This window comes from Labrus bergylta, chromosome 3 (assembly GCF_963930695.1).
Source record: "Labrus bergylta chromosome 3, fLabBer1.1, whole genome shotgun sequence".
In the NCBI taxonomy this organism is placed as follows: domain Eukaryota; kingdom Metazoa; phylum Chordata; class Actinopteri; order Labriformes; family Labridae; genus Labrus; species Labrus bergylta.
Window position 1 is genome coordinate 7,746,052 of NC_089197.1, and position 24,189 is coordinate 7,770,240.

Consider the following 24,189-nt stretch of genomic DNA (forward strand, 5'->3'; position numbering starts at 1 on the left):
CTTCAGGAGGACGAGGAATATTAAGATCTTGTTAAAACCGATTTTAGGTATAATCAGGATCAACTCCAGAACAAAATCGAGAATAAAAAGTATGAAGGACGTTTGATAAAATGTGTTTCTTTCCTCAACATGAATCTGTTAATGCTCTGAGATCCAGATGTTTGACTGATCATTTAGGCCAAATGACGAAAACCCTGATAACCATCCATTCATCACCTACGTTTTCCCCATCCGGGGTCGCAAGGGGCTGCGTGACCCAACTGTCATTGGACGAGAGGTGGGCTACACCCTGGACTGGTCACCATACACCATGTAGACCAGGGATGGTCAACTTTGGTCACAGCAAGGGCCACATTCATTCAATTCTCACTGCCAGAGGGCCAAATTGTAGGATACAAAAACGATTACAGTCAATGTGTCTGTCTCAAATTCACTCAACATATACCAGTGATCAATTATTATTATGGACATATTTCTGGTTTTCATGATTTCAATGCAGATTTTGTCATGTTTTCTTCATGTTACCTCCTGGTCACACACACACTCATCCTCCTGGTCACACACACACTCATCTCTCATCCATCTGTATTATTGTATTATAGTATGTTCATATTCTTTAAATTATCTGTAAACTTGTATAACATGCTCACTGCATCTTAATCTGTATATTATTAGTATAACATGCTCACTGCATCTTATTCTGTATATTATAATCCTAAGAACACACTTATTTTGTAGCATTACTTATTTATAGCATTTATTTATATTTAATATAATTAATCCAGCCATCCAGATATACCTAATAATTCACTTTCTTTGGCTACATCTGTAAATTTTGCAATTACTGTACATAGCACAGAATTACTGTACATAGCACAGACTCTTGCACTCAATTACTGTACATAGCACAGACTCTTGCACTTTCTGCTTATTTGCACTTCTGGTGAGATGCCAAACCTCATTTCGTTACTCTATACTTGTATATGTGTAATGACAATAAAGTTGAATCTCATCATCTCATCTCATGTTTCCAATTAATCGACCTGAGGGCCATGTTGAGGGTTGATGGGGGCCGCATGTGGCCCCCGGGCCGCCAGTTGCCCACCCCTGATGTAGACTCACCATTTGACCTAACAATCTTTGGACTGTGGGAGGAAACCGCAGTACCAGGAGAGAAAATCCTCACAGATGACAGATTTTCTTCGTTCCTTTTTCAGAGAACATGAGTTATTCATTTCTGTCAGGACCTAAACACAATTTCAAACAAAATCTTAAAAAGTGTATCCAGAGAAAATGACCCACCCTGCCTTTAACTGTTGGGTTATTTTTTTCAACTTGCCCATGGATGTAAGTGTGAATGGTTGTTTTGTCTCTATATGTCGACCCTGTGATTGACTTTTCCAGGTTGTAGCCCGCCTCTTGCTCGGTGACTTTGAGCTTAACGTTGATGGTTTTGGAAGTGGTCAAAATATAGACCTATGGAGGAATCTATTTAGAAAGATGAACAGGTGTTTCATCTTTGATTCATGGAGTTTATAAACTGTGATTACACAACCAGAAACCAAAACAAATCCACCTTTTTCCTCCAGCTTTGACGTGATGATAAAACCGCGTCCACATGTTTTCTGCATCATATCCCGCAGCCGGATCGAGTTCTGACGGAGATAATGAAATTTCCACGACAGCGATCTTCTGTCTCTATAAGCGAGCAACGAGGCGTATTCGACCCAGCAGACCCGCCACCGCACAAAGGAGCCGTCAGCACGTTAATTAACAGCTGGCTGAAGACCGGAGCAAGAGGCACTCTGGGTAATTATCATTAAAGCGGAGTCATTCACCACATGTGTGAGTCTGGAGGAGGAGGAGGAGGTGTTTGGTAAATAACCTGAAGTACAGATCGAAGAGGAATGATAGGATCGGTTTTTTTCCAGAGGTGTTCCAAACATGCAGGACAATACATCAGTAAATGTGACGACTTCACACCAGAGACGTTTTTAGGCCCCTCTGTAGGTTCAGGCAGCACCTCTCAGACGCTCTGTTGGAGGCTTTAATTAACAGCGAGTCTCAAAACCCTCCAGCTGTGCTCACTGAACCTGCTCCACTCCCAATCAGCAGACGATCACCTGAAATATTCAGATGGAAAAACATCACAAGCGACCGATCAGGAGTGGAGGACAGACAGATCAGCGGCAGTCCATGAATCACAAACTGTAAGACAAGGCACTGACTCACACCTCTACTGACTGCCTTTTAGGGCGCACTCACATGAGGCAATCCGTATAATGCCTAAGCACCCTTCACCACTAAAGTCCAGTTCATTTGATTAGTTAGTGTGAGTGCTCCGATCTACACATCGCCCTGTAGTGCTTTGAAGAGGAGTGCTTCAGCACCGTACACTTCATGCAGGAGCACAAACACGGGTACACAACGAGGACAGCCTTCATTATGGAGAAATCCCGGAGTGTTCTGTCTGTATCTGACTACCATGACTCAAAATAAGACACAAAGTCAGCAAAGTAGCCGTCATGTTCTTTGTGTTGTTCTCGAGTCTGCCTGTCTTCTAAACTAAGAACGCTTCATGATCACATAAAGCCATACATGTGTTGTTTTATGACCTTGTGTACAAGAGTTAACAGTGCTCAGGCCCGGTTAGTCCTGGAGCAGTGTGAGTGCAGGCCAGCAGAGGACAAATTTGCATAGTGTGAGTGCGTCCTTATAGACAATCATTCTCCGACCAGCATCGTCATCAGCTGTTGTACAAAAACAAAGCATTCAAAGTAAGTCATGTCACATGGTTTATTTGTCATAGACATTCAAAAGTATGGTGTACAACTTGGGGCGCTGGTGGCACAGTGGTTAGTGGCTATAGTCCTTAAAGCGGGCAGCCCAGGTTCAAATCCAGCCTGTGGCTCCCTTCCAGCATGACATTCCCCACTCTCTCTCTCTCCCTGATTTCCAACTCTATCCCCTGTCCTATCTCTCCATTAAAGGCACAAAAGGCCCCCCAAAAAAAGAGCTTTTAAAAAAAAAACAGATGTACAGTCAATGCAGTGAAATGCATTTTGCTTCTCATCCCTTAAGTGGTATTCTCAGATTTAGGGTTGCAACGTGTCGCCTTCTTCTCAGAGGTCCCACTACCCTCAGTTATCATCCTGGAGATTTAACCTTATTTAAAAACATTTATACTCATGTTAATGAAAGGTATAAAAAAACTTGATGCAGTCAGAACTAAGAAAAGAAACGTCATACGATACAGATCTTTGTTTTATGAGCCAAAAGGCAGAATGTAGTTGAGCTTTTCTGTCTTTGAGTTTACTTTTAGAAAAAAAACAGAAGTGTGTCTCACTTGTCTGTGCAGAGACACACAGTTGCTGCTCTGAGGGAGAAACTTGCAGCCAGTTAGCAGATTTCTTTCCTGCAGCATCACAGCTGCTTCTGAGCCGATCAAATCTCTGCAAACCCCCTGAACCCCAAAGTCCTCTGAGACTCGCACTCCAGTTTGTCTTTGTGTGAAAAGTGGAAAAAGTGAAACACATCCCAAACCAGATAATTAAATCCTGTTAGTGGAAGCTGTCATGAAAAAAAAAAAAACACTGAGCACTGCCTGTAGAGTCACATCCAGCCTGAAACACACCAAACCTCCTCCAGCATCCAAACCACTGAGCCACCGGGGACCTGCCGGCCAAAATAACTTCACACAAGCCACAAGCTGAGCACATCGTCGCCCAGTTTGAGAACCACTTCAAACTGGGTCGCATGTTCAACTTTTCTCAAAGCGACAAAAGAAGTTAATATGGGAAAAAAAAAAACTGATCAGAGGTCTGAGAGGAGCTGCAGCGGTTAGAGGAGAGGCTGAGGTCAACTCTGCAGGTGCATCTGACTCCATGTGTCTGAAAAGTCGATATGTCAGAGCTCAGAGATTCACAGAGCCGCCTGAGCCCTCGACGGCTCTGTGCAACATAACAAAACTCCTGTTTGAAAATAAAAATTCCCTCTCGATTTCTGTGGAGAGATAATGAACAGCAAAACCAAGAGAGCAGAATAAAATCAGCTTCAGAGAGAGAGAGAGAGAGAGAGAGAGAGAGAAGGTCCACTGTCCGTACATCCCTCTTGTAAATACACCGGTTGTGGTGCCTTGCTCAAATCAAAACTGAAACTTCTCATGGCTTCATTTTAATAATGTAAATGTACGGCTGCTTGCTGCTGATGCTGAACTCCTTAATAGCGGAATATCGACTGGAACTTTTCAAAACATGAGGCGTACTCTTGGTGTTTGTGTCTGTGCGCGTGCATGGATAAGACGAGCAGATTTAAGTTGTTTGTTGCAAAAACAAAACTAATTGAGAGGGAAAAAACACATTTTATACGAACCTAATATTTATAAGTATAAAAAACAAAAACAGATGTCGACCCCTTGACTCCCCTTAGCCACAAACTCCACTAACCAGGTATCGTGTCATTCTGTGGGAAACACTGAACTCCGTGTACGGAGGCTGCAGTCTTTTTTTTTTTTTTAAAGGTTCATTTTGGAGCTTTTTACGCCTTTTTTTTAGAGATAGGACAGTGGCTAGACTGAGACTTCAGGGAGAGAGAGGAGAAGAGAGTGGGGGATGACACAGGAGCCACAGGTCAGATTCGAACCCGGGGCGCCCGCTTGGAGGATTATGGCTATTGTGCATGGGGCAGGCGCACACTTACCACTAGGCATATCGTGCCTCCATCTTGCTCTGTAACATCTCTCTCTGTCTGGTCCAGTGTCAACCATCTTTGACCTGACACATGACAAAAGGTCAAATTCACAACAACAACAACAACAACAACAACAACACATGAACATATGAAAAGTTGTGTACACAAAGTCCCGCTGAGCATCTTTTTGAACCGCGTTCATTATCCACACACGGGAGACGAGAGGATCTCCAGGAGGAGACGGCAGACGACGGAGATTCAGATTTATTGTTTGTAATGAAGCTAAAAGCGTCTGGAAAGAGACGAAGAAGAAAGACGGAGACAAGCTGTGTGGGCGAGACAGAAAAACCTCGAGGGGCTCAGACGCCCGACTCATCCCCGAGGAGAAGAAGAAGAAGGGGGGGGGGGAGACAAGTGAAGACACAACAACATCAGAGCGGTGTGAGGAGAGAAACTCTGCAGAGAAGTTGCAGAGCCAAGAACCAAACTGACGACCTGACGCAGAGTTCAGATGAACTGTGAGTGTGTGTGTGTGTGTGTGTGTGTGTGTGTGTGTGTGTGTGTGTGTGTGTGTGTGTGTGTATGCATGTCCTCGTATCTCTGTGAGAACCGCACAAACCCAGGACCCTTCAGGTTTCTTCTGGATCACATTTTGTTTTCAGAACAAACATTTGGGACGGAGAGTGTTTGGTGAAGTCACTTTGTTTCTGCACAGTTTGACATTTTGTCATTTTGGAGACAGATGAACTATTTTCTACAAATCATCCTAAATATCGTCAGCGTCATCATCAAGCAAATCTGTCATGATCATCATCATCAGTATCATGAAGGTCGTAGGTGTTCATAAAGAGCTGGGTCTTTAGCTTTTTCTTAAAGGTGCAAAGGGACTCTTCAGATAGAATGGAGTTTGGTAGTTAGTTCCAACAGAGTCTAGGTAGCGTCTTAGGACCCTGTTGGGAAGGTTGGATCAGACGCATTTCATTGGCAGAGCCGATACCGATGTTTGTTTCATGACTTCTTTTGTAAGTAGATAAATATCAGCAGCTGACTAGAGCTCGACCGATTAATATGACAGCCGATAATATCAGCCGATATGTAGATTTATCCACCAGTCAAATATCATTTAATTTGAGTATCGTTGTATTCAACCAGCAGTTCTATTTCTGGCTGTCACCAGAAAAGTGTGCTGTATGAATACAACAAGCATCATCACTGCACATACATGAGCAGTTACTTTCCGGTTGTGTTTGATAACTTTATTTCAGGCATCAACACAATAAATGTGTATATCTATCTCTACAGATCTTAGAAAGAAATCGGCCGATATATCGGTATCGGATGTATTTTCTCTCTAATATAGATATCGGTATGGGCCCCAAAAATTCAATATCGGTCGGGCCCTACGACTGACATCGTTTCATGCCACCGTATTTACCGATGTACTGATGCAACAGGGCTGATACCGATGTTAAACCAATACATCGATGCATCCCTCCACAAGATATTTTAAAAGTTCTTAAGGCTCATTTGAATTCTTTCACTTTTGTAACATACAATGGGTCTCTTTTAACCATTGCTTTTCTTGTTTTTTTTGTATGTGTTCCTGTGTTTATGGGGTTATCAAAACACCTCTGTGAGACATAACTCAAGCAGATGATTGAGATTTCTGGATCAGAGAAAGTTTCTCCGTATGAAAAAAAGAAGTTTGCTGCAGTCCGCTGCTGTTCACAGGAATGTGGGTCAGCAGGTTGGTCTGTTAGTTTACCGTAAATCTGTCCTCAGGTTTGTTTCAGACTCGTCAATCAAACACCGGCTGCTCTGGCTCTGTGCCCTGCTAACCCATCCTCTCTTACATAACACAAATGATGGCTTCAAGTGCTGTCAGAAATTGCAAGACTGATACTCACTACGATCGAGAACATGAACAATGGTAAGGCTTTTCTTACAATTAATTTTTTTGCCAAGAATGTATCTAATAAAAGGTTTGCTGTTGAAGAGTTTCACTTCCTGGTGACAGTCTGCAGTTTGTTACAAAACAGGACAAATGTAGATTTACTGCACACAGTTTCCATTGTCATTATTAACTTTAGGACAACAGCATTCATTTTAAGAGTCAGAACAAAATATTATCAACTTTGCATGCGTCTTTATTGAGAAGTTTTAATTTCTGTAAGATCACATCAACAGCAAGGAGAGCGCTGGTTTTCATGCACAGCCCAACTTTCTAAACTGATCACTGAAAAGTTTCAAATCAAAACCAACACTGTGTCTCAGATCATCGGTTCAAACAGAGGACATCAAAGGTCACATATTATACAAAATACCCTTTACATGTGTCCCTAATTCATCTACAAACCCCCCAATGATGAGAAAAGTCCATCCTCTCCGTCTTTTGCCCACTTTTCAGAAAATGTGAAGGTGGGTGACACTCCAACAGCTAGGTGTTTGTTCTGCCCGAGTACACCCAAGCCCTTCCAGAGAGGGGGGGGGGGGGGGGGGGGGCGTGGTCAGACACAGCTCATTTACATTTAAAGGTACAGACACAGAAACCGCCTGTTCTCAGCAGGGCTGAAATAGAGGGGTTTATAGACATGATCAAATACAGGATCAGAGTGGATTTAGAACAAGAAACTTCACACACATGTTTTGAGGAGCTCTGAGACTTATTTAAACTGGTTGAAGAGGAGGAGGATATGGGACCTTTAAAGGTCCCATATTCTGCTTTTTCTGGTTTTATATGCCCTTTAGTGTGTTTTCAATGTGTCCTGTGCATGTTTAGGCACATCTATGTGCAAATAATTAAAAGTCTGCGGAAACGCGGCTTCTCCTACTTCCTCCTGTTAGCTGTAGCATTAGCTGCATGTAACGCTCGGTTCTAGCCCCCCTCGATAAAAATCTGTCAGTGCGGCGTCATTGTCAGTGTGAGATCACTGATCTAAGCCCATTGGCTCGTTGTGGCAAGCCCTGCAGCTCATGTTGAAATTTCCGAGACGCGTGCTGAGCAACTGACCAATAACAACAGAGCGGATCAGCAGACCAATCAGAGCAGACTTGGCCCACGTGGGGTCTAACAGTGTGGGCTCAGCAGAGTGTAGCTGACAGATTCAGAGCGGAGAGGGAGCAAAGAGGAGCAGTACATGAAAACAGACACTTTTTTCAGACTTTAGCTATTGTGAACGTACAAAAGTAGGTACATAGATTAAATATACGGACCCCAAAAAGGGCAGAATATGGGCTCTTTAAGGTTTTGCTGGGACTCAAACTCTGATACATATTCAGACTTTGTGGCTCTACATGCTACACATCTGGCCTATCTAAAAGTTTTTGTAATTACTGAGACAAAGCATTCACGTTATTAAAATATATTGGTTAAAATGTATCCAGACTGACTCACAAAAAGGGGAAATTTATGCCCCCAGGCACAATTCTGTTTCATTTGTTCTTGCCTATTTCAGGACCTGCAGACCCGGCTGTTGTGATGTTTTGTACCTTTTACTTTAAGTATTTCTGTTTCCTGCTACTGTTTTGAACTTTTAATAGGGAACTTTTTTTGTAACTTCTCTCTGACTTTACTACATGTGTTTGATATCTTCAGTTTCAGACCGAATTGAGGTTCGCTGCTTTATCTGATCCCAGAAACTAAGTCAGACTCACTGCTCGTCTGCTTTACGTCACAGCTCCCCGGGATTTTTTTCTCTCTCTCTCTCTCTCTCTCTCTCTCTCTCTTCCTTCTCCTTGAGCAGCTGTTACGTAACAAACGGCTCAATGAAGCTCGATCTGACCGCCTCACTCACTCTCTCTCGCTCTCTCTCTTCAGTCTGCATACCAACAGAGAGCTGCAGGAAAATCTGAACACAGACCGTTGAGCTGCATGCAGGAAGTTACTCATGGAAGTTAACTGCACTTCCCCCACTGCTTTTAATCACGACTGTTTCCAACAAAACATCATAAGAAGAGAAGGCCTGAAGCTACAGCTTTTCTCACTAGCCACTTAAATAGCAAGTATTGTCTGCATGAAAAGTCATGAAAATGGAAAAAAGACCATGACAGATAACAGAAGCTACCTGTTTGTTTTTACCAACCAAATGAAGAAAGAAGAAAGTGTCTTTAAATAGTGAATGGACTGAACCAAAACAGCTATCTTTCTCTTCTTCCGACCACTGGATGAACACATTCCCCCGTCAGAAACACAGTCATGCTCAGGTGGCAGAGGCTGCTGTGCAAACTGTCTGCATGTCGAAGTGTTAAGGGCAGGACGCTGAACCTAAAACTGCTCAAAAAGAAGAAACACTCTGTTTGAGCGTGTGTCCAGACTGGCAGCTGGACCCTTTCCACAGCCGTCTGGCGTGATTGTGTTTCTGAAGGGTCAATGTGATCATCTAGTGTAATAGGGATGTCATGACACCAGATGTTTACACTTTGATACGACACTATACAAATCAAAAGATATCGATACCTGTTTCAGAGTCAACAGCACAGAGAGAAATCCTGAAGGTACTGAATAGGCGCAGGCAAATTCCTGCACGCCGTCTGAATCTCACAAATTTGATGCAATGTGCAACTTAAACGGTGCTCCTTCTCTTTCTCGTGCAGCAGTTTCTGGTTATAAAAAAAATGACTGAAGATGTGCATGTTTTTACAGCTCTTTTCCTGATAATATCCATCGTTAAAATAACAGAGATTGTGTGAAGATTACAGCAGACTCTCACTCTGCACTTTATTGAACTTGCTGCTGAAATAACTAATTTAATCGTGTGACGCTTTAATGTGTATTTATGTGCTGTCCTGTATGTATATAGCCTAACATGTGGTTCTAAAAGTATCAAAGTATTGAACATTTGGAAAACCTTAGTCAAAAGCTGATCATCAAAATAGTTGTCATCCTTTTTTTGGGACGCCGCCACAAGTTGATTAATCAGCAATTTTGTTAATTTCATGTATTTTATTCATCATGGGACAGTGTGTGAAACGATTGGCTGCACCCGATTTAGCGAGTTGCTAATGTCCATCTCATAAGTGACACAAGACATAGGTTAATACAAAACCCCAAGACAGTAAAATAAAGCACACCTGACAACTGGTGCTCCTGTGTCAGAGGTGTGAAACAGTCTGCAGCCATTCGTCCACTCCAAACTAGAAAAACTGTCTTTATTCTTCACAAACTGTAGACATCCAGGCTGTCCCTGCAGCTTTAACACTCTTTTATTGAACCACTACATAGATGTAAGTGTCAAATGCATTCAGAACGATCACTTACAACCTCTCAATCTTCAGTGAATGAATGCAGGGACTTCATGAAGTCAGAAATAGGTTATAAGGGATTTCGACCATGCATCCATGCATCCACCCCCCATGATCAAACAGCAAAATACCATCTCTTAGAGTACAGTGACAAACACCAGAGCCTTGTGTTGTGTTATAAGAGGTCACACAATGAGCGCAGCATGAGTGTGTAAGTGTTAGAAACCAGAGCCATGTCTGTGGGAGCCTCACAGACAAACTGAACACAAGCCGTTTGAAGTTTCTGCTGCACCCTGACAGCTGACACATTCTGCTGCTGCTTTGACAATAAAGGTTTTCCAAATGAAGTCAAATAAAAGCCAGCAGCAGAAGTCTTACCTTTGCCGGAGCTTCTCCTCGCCGGGGTCAGGTGCTTTCCTCCCGGCAGAGTCTCCACGTTCGCCGGCGTCTCTGTGACCGGCGTGGCGGGCTCAGAGCCGCTCCTGCCCGGGTCGCTCGCCGAATCCTGCGGGGACGACTCCATCCATTCACCGAAAAATGAAACTCCAAAAGCGATCAAAAATCCTCCTAAGTCAGAGGTTACTCATGTATAACAAAAAAGGTTCGTATTAGACCCGGGTAGCAGCCGGTGGAGCGACGTGTTTGAGCAGCGGGAGGAGCGCGGCTGTCAGGTCGCTGCTGTGAGCGCCGAGTGGAGGAGAAAAGAAGCCGGGCTGAGAGAGAGGGAGGGCGGCGCTGTGGAGAGCGGAGCTGCCCTCCCTGGAGGCTCAGACCCGGACTGGAGCAACAGGGGAAGACAGAGGTGGCTAACAAACAATGATAGAAGAAGTGGTTCTTAAAAAAAAATCAAATAAACAGTACAACATTTAAGAGGTTAAAAGTGAAAGTCCTGCATTTGAAAACATTAGTCTGACTTCAAGTATTCTAAAAGAAGGTGGGATCAAAATATCCTACTTAGTGCCAAAGCAACAGGAAGAAAGACCTCTCCAAAATCAAACACTTTTCAAACACTATTGAATCCATGATGCACAACTGTTTTCACCTCTTTCTTGCTGCAGCTTTTGGCTTTAATGTGGAACTTGTTTTTAATGATTTGACTCTGCAGGGAGCCTGTGAGTTTCTCTCCAGGCTTCAATAACATGGTACCTTATTGAAAAGTATAAATAAACATGTTTTTTATTTTTTTTATTTGATGAATATTGCAAAAGATGAAGCAGTTGAAAAAGCCTTCATGTAGTGGATTAAAATGTAGACGAATGATCCAATCATTCATCAGTCTAATCATCCATCATGGGAGATCAGATTTTTCCTGATTCAACATTTGGACTCGTAGGCAGAGATCAAACCTCGGGTCTTCCAATTGGCAGACGCGTTGCTTGTCAACAGGCATGGCAGGCAACTGCTTGGGGCCCCACACCATGAGTGGGCCCCTGAGGGCTCACAAACTTAAACCAAAGCAGCGGCCCAAATGTGCAATTTTTGCATGACAGAAGGAAACCTCCCTAAGGGGTCCCATCTGACAGCAGTCACTCTCTTTGAGAGGAAGAGGAGTAAGCATTGAGACACTAGCAGACATGATGAACGCTGGTTGGAGGGCCCCCTAAATGATTTTTGCCTAAGGCCCCACAAGACTCTAGAATCGCCACCACTAATTGGGGGTCAATTTAGAGGGGATCTGCAGCAGAACTTTGGAGAAACAGGATTGACGATGATGATAATAAGTTGAGCTCATTGCTTCGTCATGAAACTTGACATCAGTCTCAGGGTGTAACTGTTGTCATTAAGTGTCATTAAATCACTTTGAACATCTTTAAAAACGATTCCTCTAAATAATCCTCTGATGAAAACAACCCCACATGTTGTGAATACCTGGACGATTACAGCTTCAACAAGCAGTTAAAGGGTATTTATGAACAAAGTGAAGAGGCGTGTTTGGAAAACAGAACTTCCATGAGTGGAGGAGTTTCACTAAGAAATGTTAAACCTTTAAAATCAAGATAACTGAAGAGTAGACGCATTGATCTCTTTAAAGGTCACATATTCTCCTCTTCATCCAGTTTAAATAAGTCTCAGAGCTCCTCAAAACATGTGTGTGAAGTTTCTTGTTCTAAATCCACTCTGATCCCGTATTTGATCATGTCTATAAACTCCTCTATTTCAGCCCTGCTCAGAACAGGCTGTTTCTGTGTCTGTACCTTTAAATATGTAAATGAGCTGTGTCTGACCACGCCCCCTCTCTGGAAGGGCTTGGGTGTGCTCAGGCTTTCTTGCTCCATGTCCTATTGTTTACAGTAAGAAGGCAGACTCAGAGGGCAGAACAAACACCTAGCTGTGGGAGTGTCACCCACCTGGGGGAGGGGCTACTGCCCTTTGTGATGTCATGAAGGGAAAATCTCCAAACGGTCAGTTTGAGCACACATTTTCTGAAAAGTGGAGCAGGTAAAAGACGTATCAGGTGGAAAAAACATTGTTAAATGTTTAGATAACAACATGAACATCTCGAGAAAACAACCATAAAAACCTCATTATCGCAGGATAACGGAGTAAAATAAAATGTGAGGATGTGTGTCCACTTAGGGCTTCCGTACAAACCAAACAGAGGAGGAGGACTTTGCTTTTAAACACTTCACTGATAGAATACGATTCACTAAGACATAAAACAACATGACAGAAACAATCATTCTCTGCTTGATGTCTGACCTCACATTAATCCTCTTGTCATGGATTTCATTTACTTTTCGGCCTCTCCTGCAGCCGTTCCTCCGCTCACTGAACCCTGTCCGCCGTGTTACCGCCTCCCTCTCCACCTTTTCATCATCAACCTTTTTTTTAAACACTGCTTTCCTTTTGCCAAAAGCTTTGCATTGCCTGGAACATTTAAAGAGGGGATTATTGCTCCAGATTTCATCACTTTAATTAGTTCAGAAGAAATAAAAAAGCTGAATATGATGATTATTTAGAGCCGGGATGACGACTGAAGCAGTCTTTGTTAGCCTGCAGTGAACTGCCTCAGGATCTTGTTTGTATTTCCATCTTTACTGCGACGTTGAGAAGCCGTTCACCTGCTCATGACTTCAACTTCTCACATGTAAGACAAGTTTCTCTTTGCATTTGAAGCACTTATTTTAAGTTTGAATCCCTCAGATGTAAAGAATAGACCCCTAACTGGAGAGTTTCCTTTCTCAAGCAAACAAAGATCTGGAGGTCAAGGGTCAATTGCAAAGATTCCAGCTCCTGTGTTTTTAAGCTCAGGGAGGGTATAGATAATTTAAAAGGAGGTTCAGGAGGCGTCTGAGAAGCTTCTACAGTTTCCTCAAGAGTTACAGAGGGCTTCTTTCATTAATTCATTTATTTTAAACCTCAGGATACACTCAAAGTGTTTCAGGTTTCCTTCAGAAAGTTTCCCAGAACCAGAAGCAAACAGCTTGAGGAAGTTTTTAGTCTGTACGCTCGTCTACTGTGAAACAAACTCCCAGAGAACCTGACGCTCTCTTAAAACAGGACTTCAAACACTTTTTGATTCACTGCTGTCTTCACATCTGTCGATGGAAGCGGGCAAGAGAAGTGGTTCAGATAGAAGTGATTGTACCCGACCTAAAAAGCCTCTGCATGTTTCTAATAAGCTCCACGAGCAGAAACGTGCTCAAACTAGGATCAATATTGGAGATGCTTTTGAAAAATGGAGAGAGGTTAGAACACAGAAAGGTTTACAGACCCATGCAGAGCTGGATAAACACTGAAGCTTCAGTGTCCACCACATGGTGACCTGCGTGAGCATCAACTCTAGAGAGGAGGGGGCGGGGAGAGTTGCAAGCAGAATTATAAAAACTCAGCCTACAGGAGAAACCTGAACAAGTCTCAAACTGTTCTTCCTTTTGATTCAACAAACAGGGAACAAATGCAGCCACAAAAAGCCTCAAAAATTAAATCTATTTTTAACCGGATCAAAGTCATCACGCTGGCATGATATCGCAAGGTAAACAGGTTATCCGTCGAACAAAGGGAGCGTTATTATTACAGTTATTAGTTGGCACCACGATTACAACCCATTACAGAACAGATCAGGGTGGGGCTCAATGAGAGGCTGCAGCTGCCCCACCCTCCTAAACTCTGTATAAACATATCTGCGGAGCCTGAGGGCTGTTGGGTTTACTGAGAAGTTACCTTGGCGTAACAGAACGCTTCTTGGTTTGTGTTTTTTACTTCCTCTTCTACCTCAGTCAGTCAACACATTTTTATGGATGTAAGGCCGAGGTTATGTCATGTCTCTGGACATACAGAGCAGGCCTGGGTCAGCCTGATAATAGGGGAATTGCAATAAAACAGCTTCAAGAAGCAAATGCCTTACAGAGGACCCCTCTCACCCGCCTACACCCTGATCAAGGATAGCTCTTACCCCCCTTTATCCTTCCCTCCAGTTACTGTCATAAGGCAGACGCTACAAAGTCCCTCTGGACTGAACAAACATGTACAAAAAGTCCTTTAATCCCTCTGCAATTACCAGCCTGACCAAATTCAAAAGGTCACTTTTATCAAATGTAACAGTCACATTTTGATGTCTGTACTTTGAGTTGTGTTTTTAGATGTAAGTTGTGTTCATTGTTTGAGTGTAAAATTAGAATTTCTGTCACTGTTAGGTCAGACAAATGTTCTCAATCAATTCAAGTTATCATTCTGAGTTGAGGAGGAATGAACATGAATAGTTACTGGTGAGACTGGTCACACATGCAGACGGAGACACAAAAATCAAGCTGTTGTGTCACTTTATGTTAGTCACAATCAAAACATTGATCATTATTGAATCAAGCTCCAGTGTAAACAAAAGCCGATGTGACCTGTTCATACGAGTTGTGACATCGACTCAGAGCTTCATCAATCACTGTCCAAACTGTGGAGCGAGTGCCTCCACCTCTCTGCCAGACGCTGCCTCCGCCATCATTCATCTGAACGGAGAGTGAAGCTCGCAGCAGCACGTTTGTCCTCGACGTGAAACGCTGCAGTCAATGAAAGTGATGAAAAGGACGAGTTTACGGAGTGAGTCTGAACTTCAGCTGTGGTGTTCTGTCATCTCTCAGGTTAAATAAGCAGAAGTGGAATTTATGAACTCAGCACATGAAGTCTGTTACTAAACTTGGTTATCATTATGATGTACTTTTCCATTAAGATTGTGAGTCTAAGCCAGTATGAGACAGTCCTGTTCTGTGATGGATGGATGGATGGATGGATGGATGGATGGGAAGATCTCAATGGATGGATGAATGAAAAGATGGATGAGTAGATGGATCAATAAATTGATGGATGGATGAATAAATAAATTAATGGATGGATGGATGGATGAATAAATTGAGGGATGGATTAATGGATGGAAAGATCGATCATTGAAATTAAATGAATTGAATTGAATTGAAAAATGGTAGGAGGGAGGGAGGGATGGATAGATGAATGGATGGATGGAAAGACAGATGGCTGGATGAATAAATGGATGATTGAGTAGATTGATAGATTAATTGAAGGATTGTAGGATGGATGGATGGATGGACAAGTTAATGGATGGATCAATGGGTGAAAAGATTAATGAAGGGATAGATGATATATGGATGGATGGTAAGATGAATAGATAGATTGTAGTAACAGAAATAAGTTAACATTCTAGCTTCAGGGAGAATCATTCTTTTTTCTGTTCTTTTATTATTAATAGTAACACACAACAGACAAACAAAAACACAAGATGTACACTGCACCTCTCCATAAAACCAGGACAAAACAAAGCCCTTCCCGCCTCCATCAACCATCAAACCCCCCCTCCCCTCCCCCACCCTAATCTTTATAAATGGAAGATAAAAAAGGCAGTAAACAAAAGAAAGCGTCAGTAGTTCAACAAATCAGCGAACATTAGCAAACGAACAGGTTTCATCTAACCGTAAACCAGAAAAGGTAAAAATAAAAATTGTAATAAAATAAGCGGAAAAAGAAAAAGAGAGTCACTTGCCAGATCAAGAGACAAGACATTTTGCAAACGCTAAGTAAAACTTGAATGATGATGGCATATATATATACATATAAATATATATATATATACACACATATATACACATACACGCATATATACATACACATACATCTACTGTACATATACTGGTAGATACACACATCTTTATCTTATTATATAAATGCATATTTCTTATTTTTTGTTTTCTATTGTTTTAATTAATTGTTACTTTTGTTGTTGTTTATTGCTATAGTGATATCAAATAATTTTCCAGTGAGGCCCATGTTTCTGTGTATTCCTGGGGAGAATCATTCTTCAAACTCATCGTACACTGCAGCTTGGTCAATGGCCCAACGGTTCAAAATATGACATGAGGTAGTCTCCTGTCATAATTTCTTAGTTTATTGTGTCTGTTTGGGATGGCAGTCAGGGGCCAAAGGATGAGTCAACAAACACATGATTTAATTCTAAACTGAGTCTGTAAAAGGTAATCAAAGAAAGTAACATTAGAGTATGTTATACAGTATACAGTACTTAAAACCAAGCCTTGCATTGTTATCTAAACCTTACCACATCATTTTGGTCTAGAAACACAACAAATCTTCTACTATTTCCAAAATTAGGGCTTCATGCCAAATCTCATCCATAACAAACTTTCAACGCAGAGCCTTGCTCCTGCAAAACTTACACACTAGTGTTACAACGATGGTCAGTTTTTAACATGTCAAAACCTTTGACTAAGCCGGACATTTTTTCCACAAATATTATTTTCTGTGTCGCTTCTCGCCCTCACTGTAACACCTGGTGGTGACGCTGTGTTTTAAAGGGTTAATCTGAGCCTCAGACTCCGCAGCATCTGTCTCCGCAGACTCACATACCAGCGCAGAGTTCAGCTGGGTCGTATGGAGGGATCGCTGTACGGCAGGTCAGAGGGGTCAGATCTGCAGAGGAGATAGCAGCAGCTGCAGGAGGCCAGACTGAAGTTCATCACATGATCCAACTTATGACGAAGAAGGAGGCTTTTATTCTCACTCTCAAGTAGGTGTGAGAGTAAAAGTGATTGTGGAGATTCTGCACCAATTCAACAAACAAGGCGATGAATTAAGTCTCTTTTTTAAAGATTTATTTCTGGGCGTTTCATGCCTTTATTGTAGAAATAACGGACTGTAGCACAGAGACGGAGAGCTGACAGACTTTGGATCTCCAAGCTCCACACGATGCATCCCAGGGGCTTGAATGAGAAGTAGACCTGCTTCGTTGGGGGACAGTGATGGCCAGTGCATTAAATCCTGCCACCAGCTCCCGGTGACGGGATTCACAATTTTTGAGTTCCTAACCCCTGACCCTAACCTCTCCCACTGTCTTGCCTAAACCTAACCATTCTCCCCTTTAATAACCCAAATGATTGAATGATTAATTCATTTAATCATAACTCATTGATATTAAAGGATGGACATACCTGCACCATCTGCGAATGTGTGCAAGTCCCCTATACTGACCCTTCTGCAGCTGTACGTGGACTCGCCACATCTGCACGTGCCATTTCCCTTCAAGCATCCAGTCTCTGGTACAATAGTGACTGCTAGGTTGTCCCACCCCCAGTACCAGAAGGCCAGCCCAGACACTCATTTTTAAAGTTATAACAACTAGGTTTTTTTTTGACAGTGTGGGACAGTTCACTTTTGTAGGGGAATGAAAAAATAATCTGGATTTTGAATACACCTGTTAAATGTTCTTCCTACCATTATCTTATCTTTGCTGTTCATGTTACAAGTTGAATGTCTGCCATCTGAAACATCTTCTCCCCTGTTTACTGATCTGTTGGAGTCAATAAAATGTATTTCTGTAGAATAGGAAAATTAATCACCAGATAATCCTTCTGATAAAACATCCCCCCCACCCCTCCCTCCCCGGCCTGTTTCCTGCTCAGATCAGCCTCTCTGAGAAATCATAGTCGAGCTGATTGGAGATCAGGCGTGTCCTCGGTGATCAGAGGAAACCGAAGCTTCATCATCTTCTCAGAATAACAGAGTGTGAGTCATCGTCGGGCTAACAGCTCGATTCAATAATTCAATGCTCCTCTGTACGAATGAATTATTGAGTCTGGAGACTGTGAACCAGTGCAGAACATCAGCTGATACTTTTACCTCTCCTGCTGAGACGACAAAGTACAAGTTCTCAAGTTTGCACTTAACTACGACGCCATCACTTACACATCTCTAAATATTCAGAGACCTATTCCCTGAATTTCTTGAACTATGTCTTTCACTTCAGGTCATTTTCTCGTTACTGCTTTTCTACTAAACCAGCTGACAACTGCTCAATCATTTTTAGCAATTGATTGAATTTGATTTTGGGGTTCAATAAGGTTTGTAACTTCATCTTTAATGAGTCTGCTGTTCATCGTGTTGTCGCTCTCCTGCAGGACGCTGTCGATGTTAAACTGAGTGAGACTCAGATAAAAAAAAAAAAAAGCTGCTCCGACATTCCTGTAATGAATCTGAACCGTCTGCACACAGCTCCCTCCCTCTCATCTCCACATGAATCGCTAACACGGTGTCACAATCATTTCATCACACCCGGCCCTGATGAAACACGAACTACAAAGGCAAGTTTTAAAATTATAATGCCGCGCATTAGCTCTCGCTGAATATTTCCTTTCTCTTTAACCAGATGCATTTTAATAAGACACGCTGCATTAATTTACATGTTCTGCAAACTCCTCTCACTGAGGAGGAAGAGGAAGAGGAGGAAAAGGAGGAGGAGGAGGAAGACAAGGAGGAGGAGGAGATTGGAGGAAGGAGGAGGAATAGGAGGAGGAGAATGAAGAGAAGGAAGAGGATGAAGAGGAGGAGGAAGTAGAGGAAGAAGAGGAGGAAAAGGAGGAGGAGAAGGAAGAGGAAGAGGAGTAGGAAGAAGAGAAAGGAAAGGAGGAGGAGTAGGAAGAAGAGAAAGGAAAGGAGGAGGAGTAGGAAGAAGAGGAGGAGGAGAAAGAGGATGTGGACGGCATGTCAGGAAGTCCCAGAGAAGGTTTTAATTCAGATGTTTGGGGATAACCATACACATTATATGATATGATGTTTTTTTACTTTCACTTTTTACGTAGGTATTTAAATGTTTTGATCGCTTTAATTCTGAAGTTTGTGTCGCTTAGAATCCGTTCTGTTTCATTTCTCACAGATTTTTGCAGATTCATGTAGAATTCTGGATTTCAGGACCTTACAACCGGACCCGTGTGAATCCTTCCAGATCCATTAATTAGAGGTCGAAAGGAGCCAGTTGAGGTGGTTTGGGCACCTATTCAGGATTCCTCCTGCTGTCTCCCTTTGGAGGTTTTGCCGGCACGCCCAACTAGGAGGTGACCCCCGGGGTAGACCCACATCGAGCTGGAGGGATTATATATCCCATCTGGCCTTGGGAATCCCCCAGGAGGAGCTGGAAGAGTGCTAGGGAGAGGGAAGTCTGGGTTGACTTACTTTGCCTGCTGCCCCCTTCAACCTGACCCAAAAGAAAATGTATGGAAGGATGAATGGATGGTGTATGGTGGACGAAGTGATGACCTGTAAGAGACCTCAACTCAACTCAACTTCAACTTTATTTGTCCCTGAAGGGCGATTGGTTTCGCAGCAAGTCATTAAAAGGACAAAAAAAATACAAAAGACAGAATACATTTGGGAAGCAAACACAAGCACCAAACATGACTTGCTGCCAGTCACAACACGATTATGCGCCCTAACCCTAAACCTGAGAGCATTTGAGGACATCTATGGACTGAATGATCCCTTTCATGAAGCCGTTGGTTTGCATTAAACTAGTTCCAATTTCAAAGAGAAAGTGCATTTTGGTTGTTTTTGTTTATTTGCTGTGCTGCACTTGTAATGCACCGATTAACCGGCCTTTAGGGGACAGCATATAAACAGATATTTGCATATTCACACAGAGTCTGCAGGCGAGTGAAACCATGTTGGGTGTCAGAAGGTATTAGCTGTGTGCACAGAAAGCGTCTGAGTGGAGAGCAGAAGAAGAAGAAGAATGCGTTTAGCCGTAAAGCTGTCTCTCAATAAAAATTGCATTTATGCTTCTCAAGTTTCTCGTCGGACTGTGAACTGAGACCAGGGCACAGAAAAGAAAGTCTATGCCTGACACCTTAATCCACAAGAAACATGTCCGACCTTCCCAGAAGCTACTTTGATTGTCAGATGATAGCTGATCATTAACAGCTGACAACACAGTTGCTGGTTTTTACTATGGGGAGGAATTTCAAGCAGCTATTGACAAGGGCTAAGCTGAACTTCTAGGTGACATGCTTATGCAATTCAAATATTTGCAAGTTTCTTCATTTTGATTGGTTTGCAGTGCAAATCTGTGCTGCGCCTACTTTCCTGCTTTTGTGCCTCCTCCTTTGCCAATCAGCTTTTTGCTAAAAAAAAAGATTAATTTAAGACTGCTTTGGCTCACTTTTAAAACCACTTTAGTTTTAAGACATCCACGATTCAAACAAAAAAGTTGTTTTTTCCCAACATTTTAAAAATTCTTTGTCACAGTGAAAACACTCAATAAGTATCTGCTTTGTAGAAGTGTGTGCTGCTCTTCATCCTGCACATTTCACAAACTATGCACATGACATAACTCTCCCTCCACAGACTGATGTCATGTGAGAAGTTGTGTAAATGCTGCACAGAATGAGCTGTTAACAAGCCTCTGGTGGGATGAGCTCACAGGGAAGGAACGGATGCCCCCCCTGGATCCTGCTGAAGGGAGGGAGGAAGTCTGAGTTTTGACCCAGTGACTGAGTCCAGGTCACATTCAGCTGTTGGAGCTCAGTGTTGTGTTTACTGTACAGTCCTGTTACCATGACAACATCAGCTGTGTTGTGTCTGTCTAATAATTTCCACTGGCTTTGAGTCTGCTTGTTACATCAGCTCGGACCCTCATTAAAAATGTGGAAGTGCACTGTTACACGTAGACTCTTCCCCACGCGATCATCACAGACCTTAATGGATATACAAATGTGCAGCTAGTAAACTAGTTGTTCTTGTGTTTCAAATACATGGGCCAGACGTGGCCATCGAACAGGCCGGGGGGGTCTGGCACAGTGTAGTTCCTAGAGCTAGTAAACAAGTAAACTCAGGGAGGAATTAAAGATTCAAAAACAATCAACAGAAAGAGCGATGGGGGGCATGTTTGCACTAAAGACGACTAAATATGTCCCATCATGGGCAGACAGATAGATGTGGCACTGTGAGAAAAATAACTTGGATTGTTGAGTGAAAAGCATCAAAGAAAGTGATCAGATGTTACAGTCCAGCGTGACTGTCAGTGTGGTTTTACTGCAGAGCAAAATAAACATAACAGCGCCCTCTGGTGGCTCTCTGAGACACACAGAAGCTGCTCTCCAGAGCTCTGGGCTGCAGGATGTCTTTACAGTGTTTACGTTTTGATTAACGGGGGTTTGTTAAAGAATTGCTTCAAAAAACATGTCAATTGATTATAATGAAATGAAGCAGCATGTTTCTGAGACTCTGATCTTCTTCATTTAGGTGTAAAGAAAATACAGTCAGACTGTTATTTAACACTAAAAATAAAGGTGTTAATTCAGACGTGTTGCCATTAAGATATGAGTGATTTTAGGCCTCAGCCGTTTTATCAAACAGTATCCAAACAGGCTAACTGGCCTTTACATACCGCTATAAGTAGGCGGCGGGGGCGATCTGCAGACAAGGGACGAGATGCTATTCTCCCTGATAAGAGATGTTGTACTGTTAGACTTACATTGTTGTTTTAAAATATTGACAGTGAAGTAATCCACAACAGCAAGCCACAACCTGCAATGCCCCAAAAAAAACATGCAGTTCCTTGAGTGTCCACTTGAGGGCTTGCTCCAGTAGTGAGTCGATTCCAATAGAGCCCCATGTGAGAATGTACAACTTTACTGCAGAAGGAAACGTGTTTAAAACCTGGTAAAAAGAAGAAAATATTATTTGCCGCTTTTCCCCTTCTGGGTTGCGGGGGGTCTGGAGTCGATCCTAGCTGTCATTGGGCGAGAGGCCGGGGTACACCCTGGCTGACATATAGAGACAGATAATCAGAAACACTCACTTTCACACCTACGGGTGATTTAGAGTCCCCAGTTAACCTAAGCATGTCTTTGGACTGTGGGAGGAAGCCAGAGAACCCACGTAGAGAACATGCAGACTCCACACAGAGAGGCTCCTGTCAGACCGGGATTTGAACCAGGATGCTCCTTGCTGTGAGTTAACAGCGCTAACCACTGCACCACCGTACCATTCCTTTTTATAAAGACAGTCCAAAGTCTTCTTAAGTTGAATTATTCAACAAAAATTGTTGGTGTTGCATCTTAACCTGGCTTGTTACTTTTAGCTTTTCTCACATATTGATTTATCGGTGGTGATCCTCACATTATGTCGCATAAGTATCAGAATTAACGTTTCCTTTTCCCTTCAGAGAAGTCAGCGGGGCATTGTTGAGGAGAAGACGGATTATTTAAAGGGTCGATACTCCCTGCAGTAATGCTGACGAGTACAGGATTCAGATAGCCAGTTAAAAACTGATGTGTTTGTCATGCTAGCAGCATTCAACTCAAAGTTAAATGAGAGAACAATGTGTTGGGTGATGATGATGAACATTTATTCCAGGAAATGTAAAAATGTTTCAGAGGATCCAGTGAAACATCTGCAGCAGTTTGTGAGAAGAGAAGAACAAGACTTAGATAACTTCTCACCGCAGAGTGTGACGTCATCCATTGATTTTTGGACTCTTGTTTTAACCTGTAGATAAGCCTTTTGAAAGTCGCCATGTTGATGTTGCATTCTGGGGCGAGAGGGTGAAGACTTCGAGGAGTGCTAACATGTTAGTGCTAACATGCTAAGATTTCTGCCTTTTAAAAGGACATTTTTATATTCCCCTGTAACTTTGCTAAATGTTGCTTTGTGCTCATGATCGATTAACGTTTGGTCATTGTAACAAAGCATTGAGTAAGGTCTTTTACCTGCTTTTTGTAAGTATCTTTAGATAACATTTGTTATGAATTGGTGCTACACAAATGAAAACCGACTGATTGAAAAGTGAGTAAGACTCAATTAGGCCCCATATTAGCATACTCAACTTTACAGCAGAAATAAAACATTTTACAGCCTGGTACAGGCTAAGCCCTCATGTTGTCTGATCATTAGTAACTTACAGTTGTAGTTGATCTCGACACATTTCTCGGCCTGTTGACGGAAGTCTGGCTGCATGTAAGCAAAGTTGCTGAAATCGTGTTCAGTGCCGTCGGTCCAATCATACACCAGATAATCTTCATAGTGCTAAAAGACAGAAAAGAGTTAAAGATTACTTTTCCTGCCATTTTAAAGGTTTGTATTTCTTCAAACCAGTCCCATACTTTAAAAAAAATGTGCAGGCTTTAGCCAATTGCATCTTTATACGTCATCCATGCTACAACTCAGACCACATTTTTGTGAAGGCAGGGACCTCTAGTGGTTGTTTTAATAATAACAGGAAGAAAAGGAAAAGTCAGGTGAGGTGTAACTCAGTGATGAACACCATCTAGAGTGACAGTGGGGTGAGATTTCAGACACACTTCCACTCAGAATTCTTGTGTATAAGTCTGATGTGAAACCAAAAATCAAATGGGAATGGTTCCCTTCCTCCCAACAAACATCCTATGTGGTACTATGGAGAGGGAGGACCTGTGTTGCTACCTTTCAAGACTTTAGAACACTTTATAATAAAGAACTTGAAGTACATTTAACAGTAAAAAAGCTGCACAGTTCCCCCCAAACTATCCCCTCAGTCCTCTGCTTTACTATAAACGGAGGTATTTGTTGCTCACGACTGTTAAGTTGAGTCCGATCCAGTAATGAGGCCTCTCATGGCTGACTCTGAACATGGTGCACACCACCTGATCCAACTCCTGTTTGCTGTGAATCGACACCAAATGACCTCCGTATGTGTGGCAGGCTTTCTGAAATCAACAAAAATATGTACATAAAACAATCAACAACACAGCGTCTGAGCAGCAGGACGACACATCTTATCTCATGGTTGCATTTGTGTCGTTTCTGTATCACCTCTGCATCTTCAAAGTTCAGATGTTGCGTCAGATAAAAAGCCTTCACGCAGCGGCTGGTGCCCATCTGCTCCCACTCCCCTCCATTGATTTTCTTTGCACACGGCACAGCTAGATTTTTTTATTTGCACATTTCCTCAAGACCTCCTGTGGCAAGGACAGAGGGATGAAGTGTTGTCAG

The 24,189-nt window shown here is 42.5% G+C and overlaps 1 protein-coding gene across 1 annotated transcript in view; it reads right to left on the reverse strand.

Annotated features, from left to right (window-relative positions):
* The window catches only part of LOC109999627 (nuclear receptor ROR-alpha A-like), an 86,778-nt gene extending 76,136 nt beyond the window's left edge, over positions 1-10,642 (reverse strand). The window contains exon 1 of the mRNA XM_065952585.1: positions 10,309-10,642. Coding sequence (XP_065808657.1) covers positions 10,309-10,453 — 145 coding nt within the window. The 5' untranslated portion in view covers positions 10,454-10,642. The remainder of the gene's footprint in view (positions 1-10,308) is intronic.
* Positions 10,643-24,189: the final 13,547 nt, after the last annotated feature.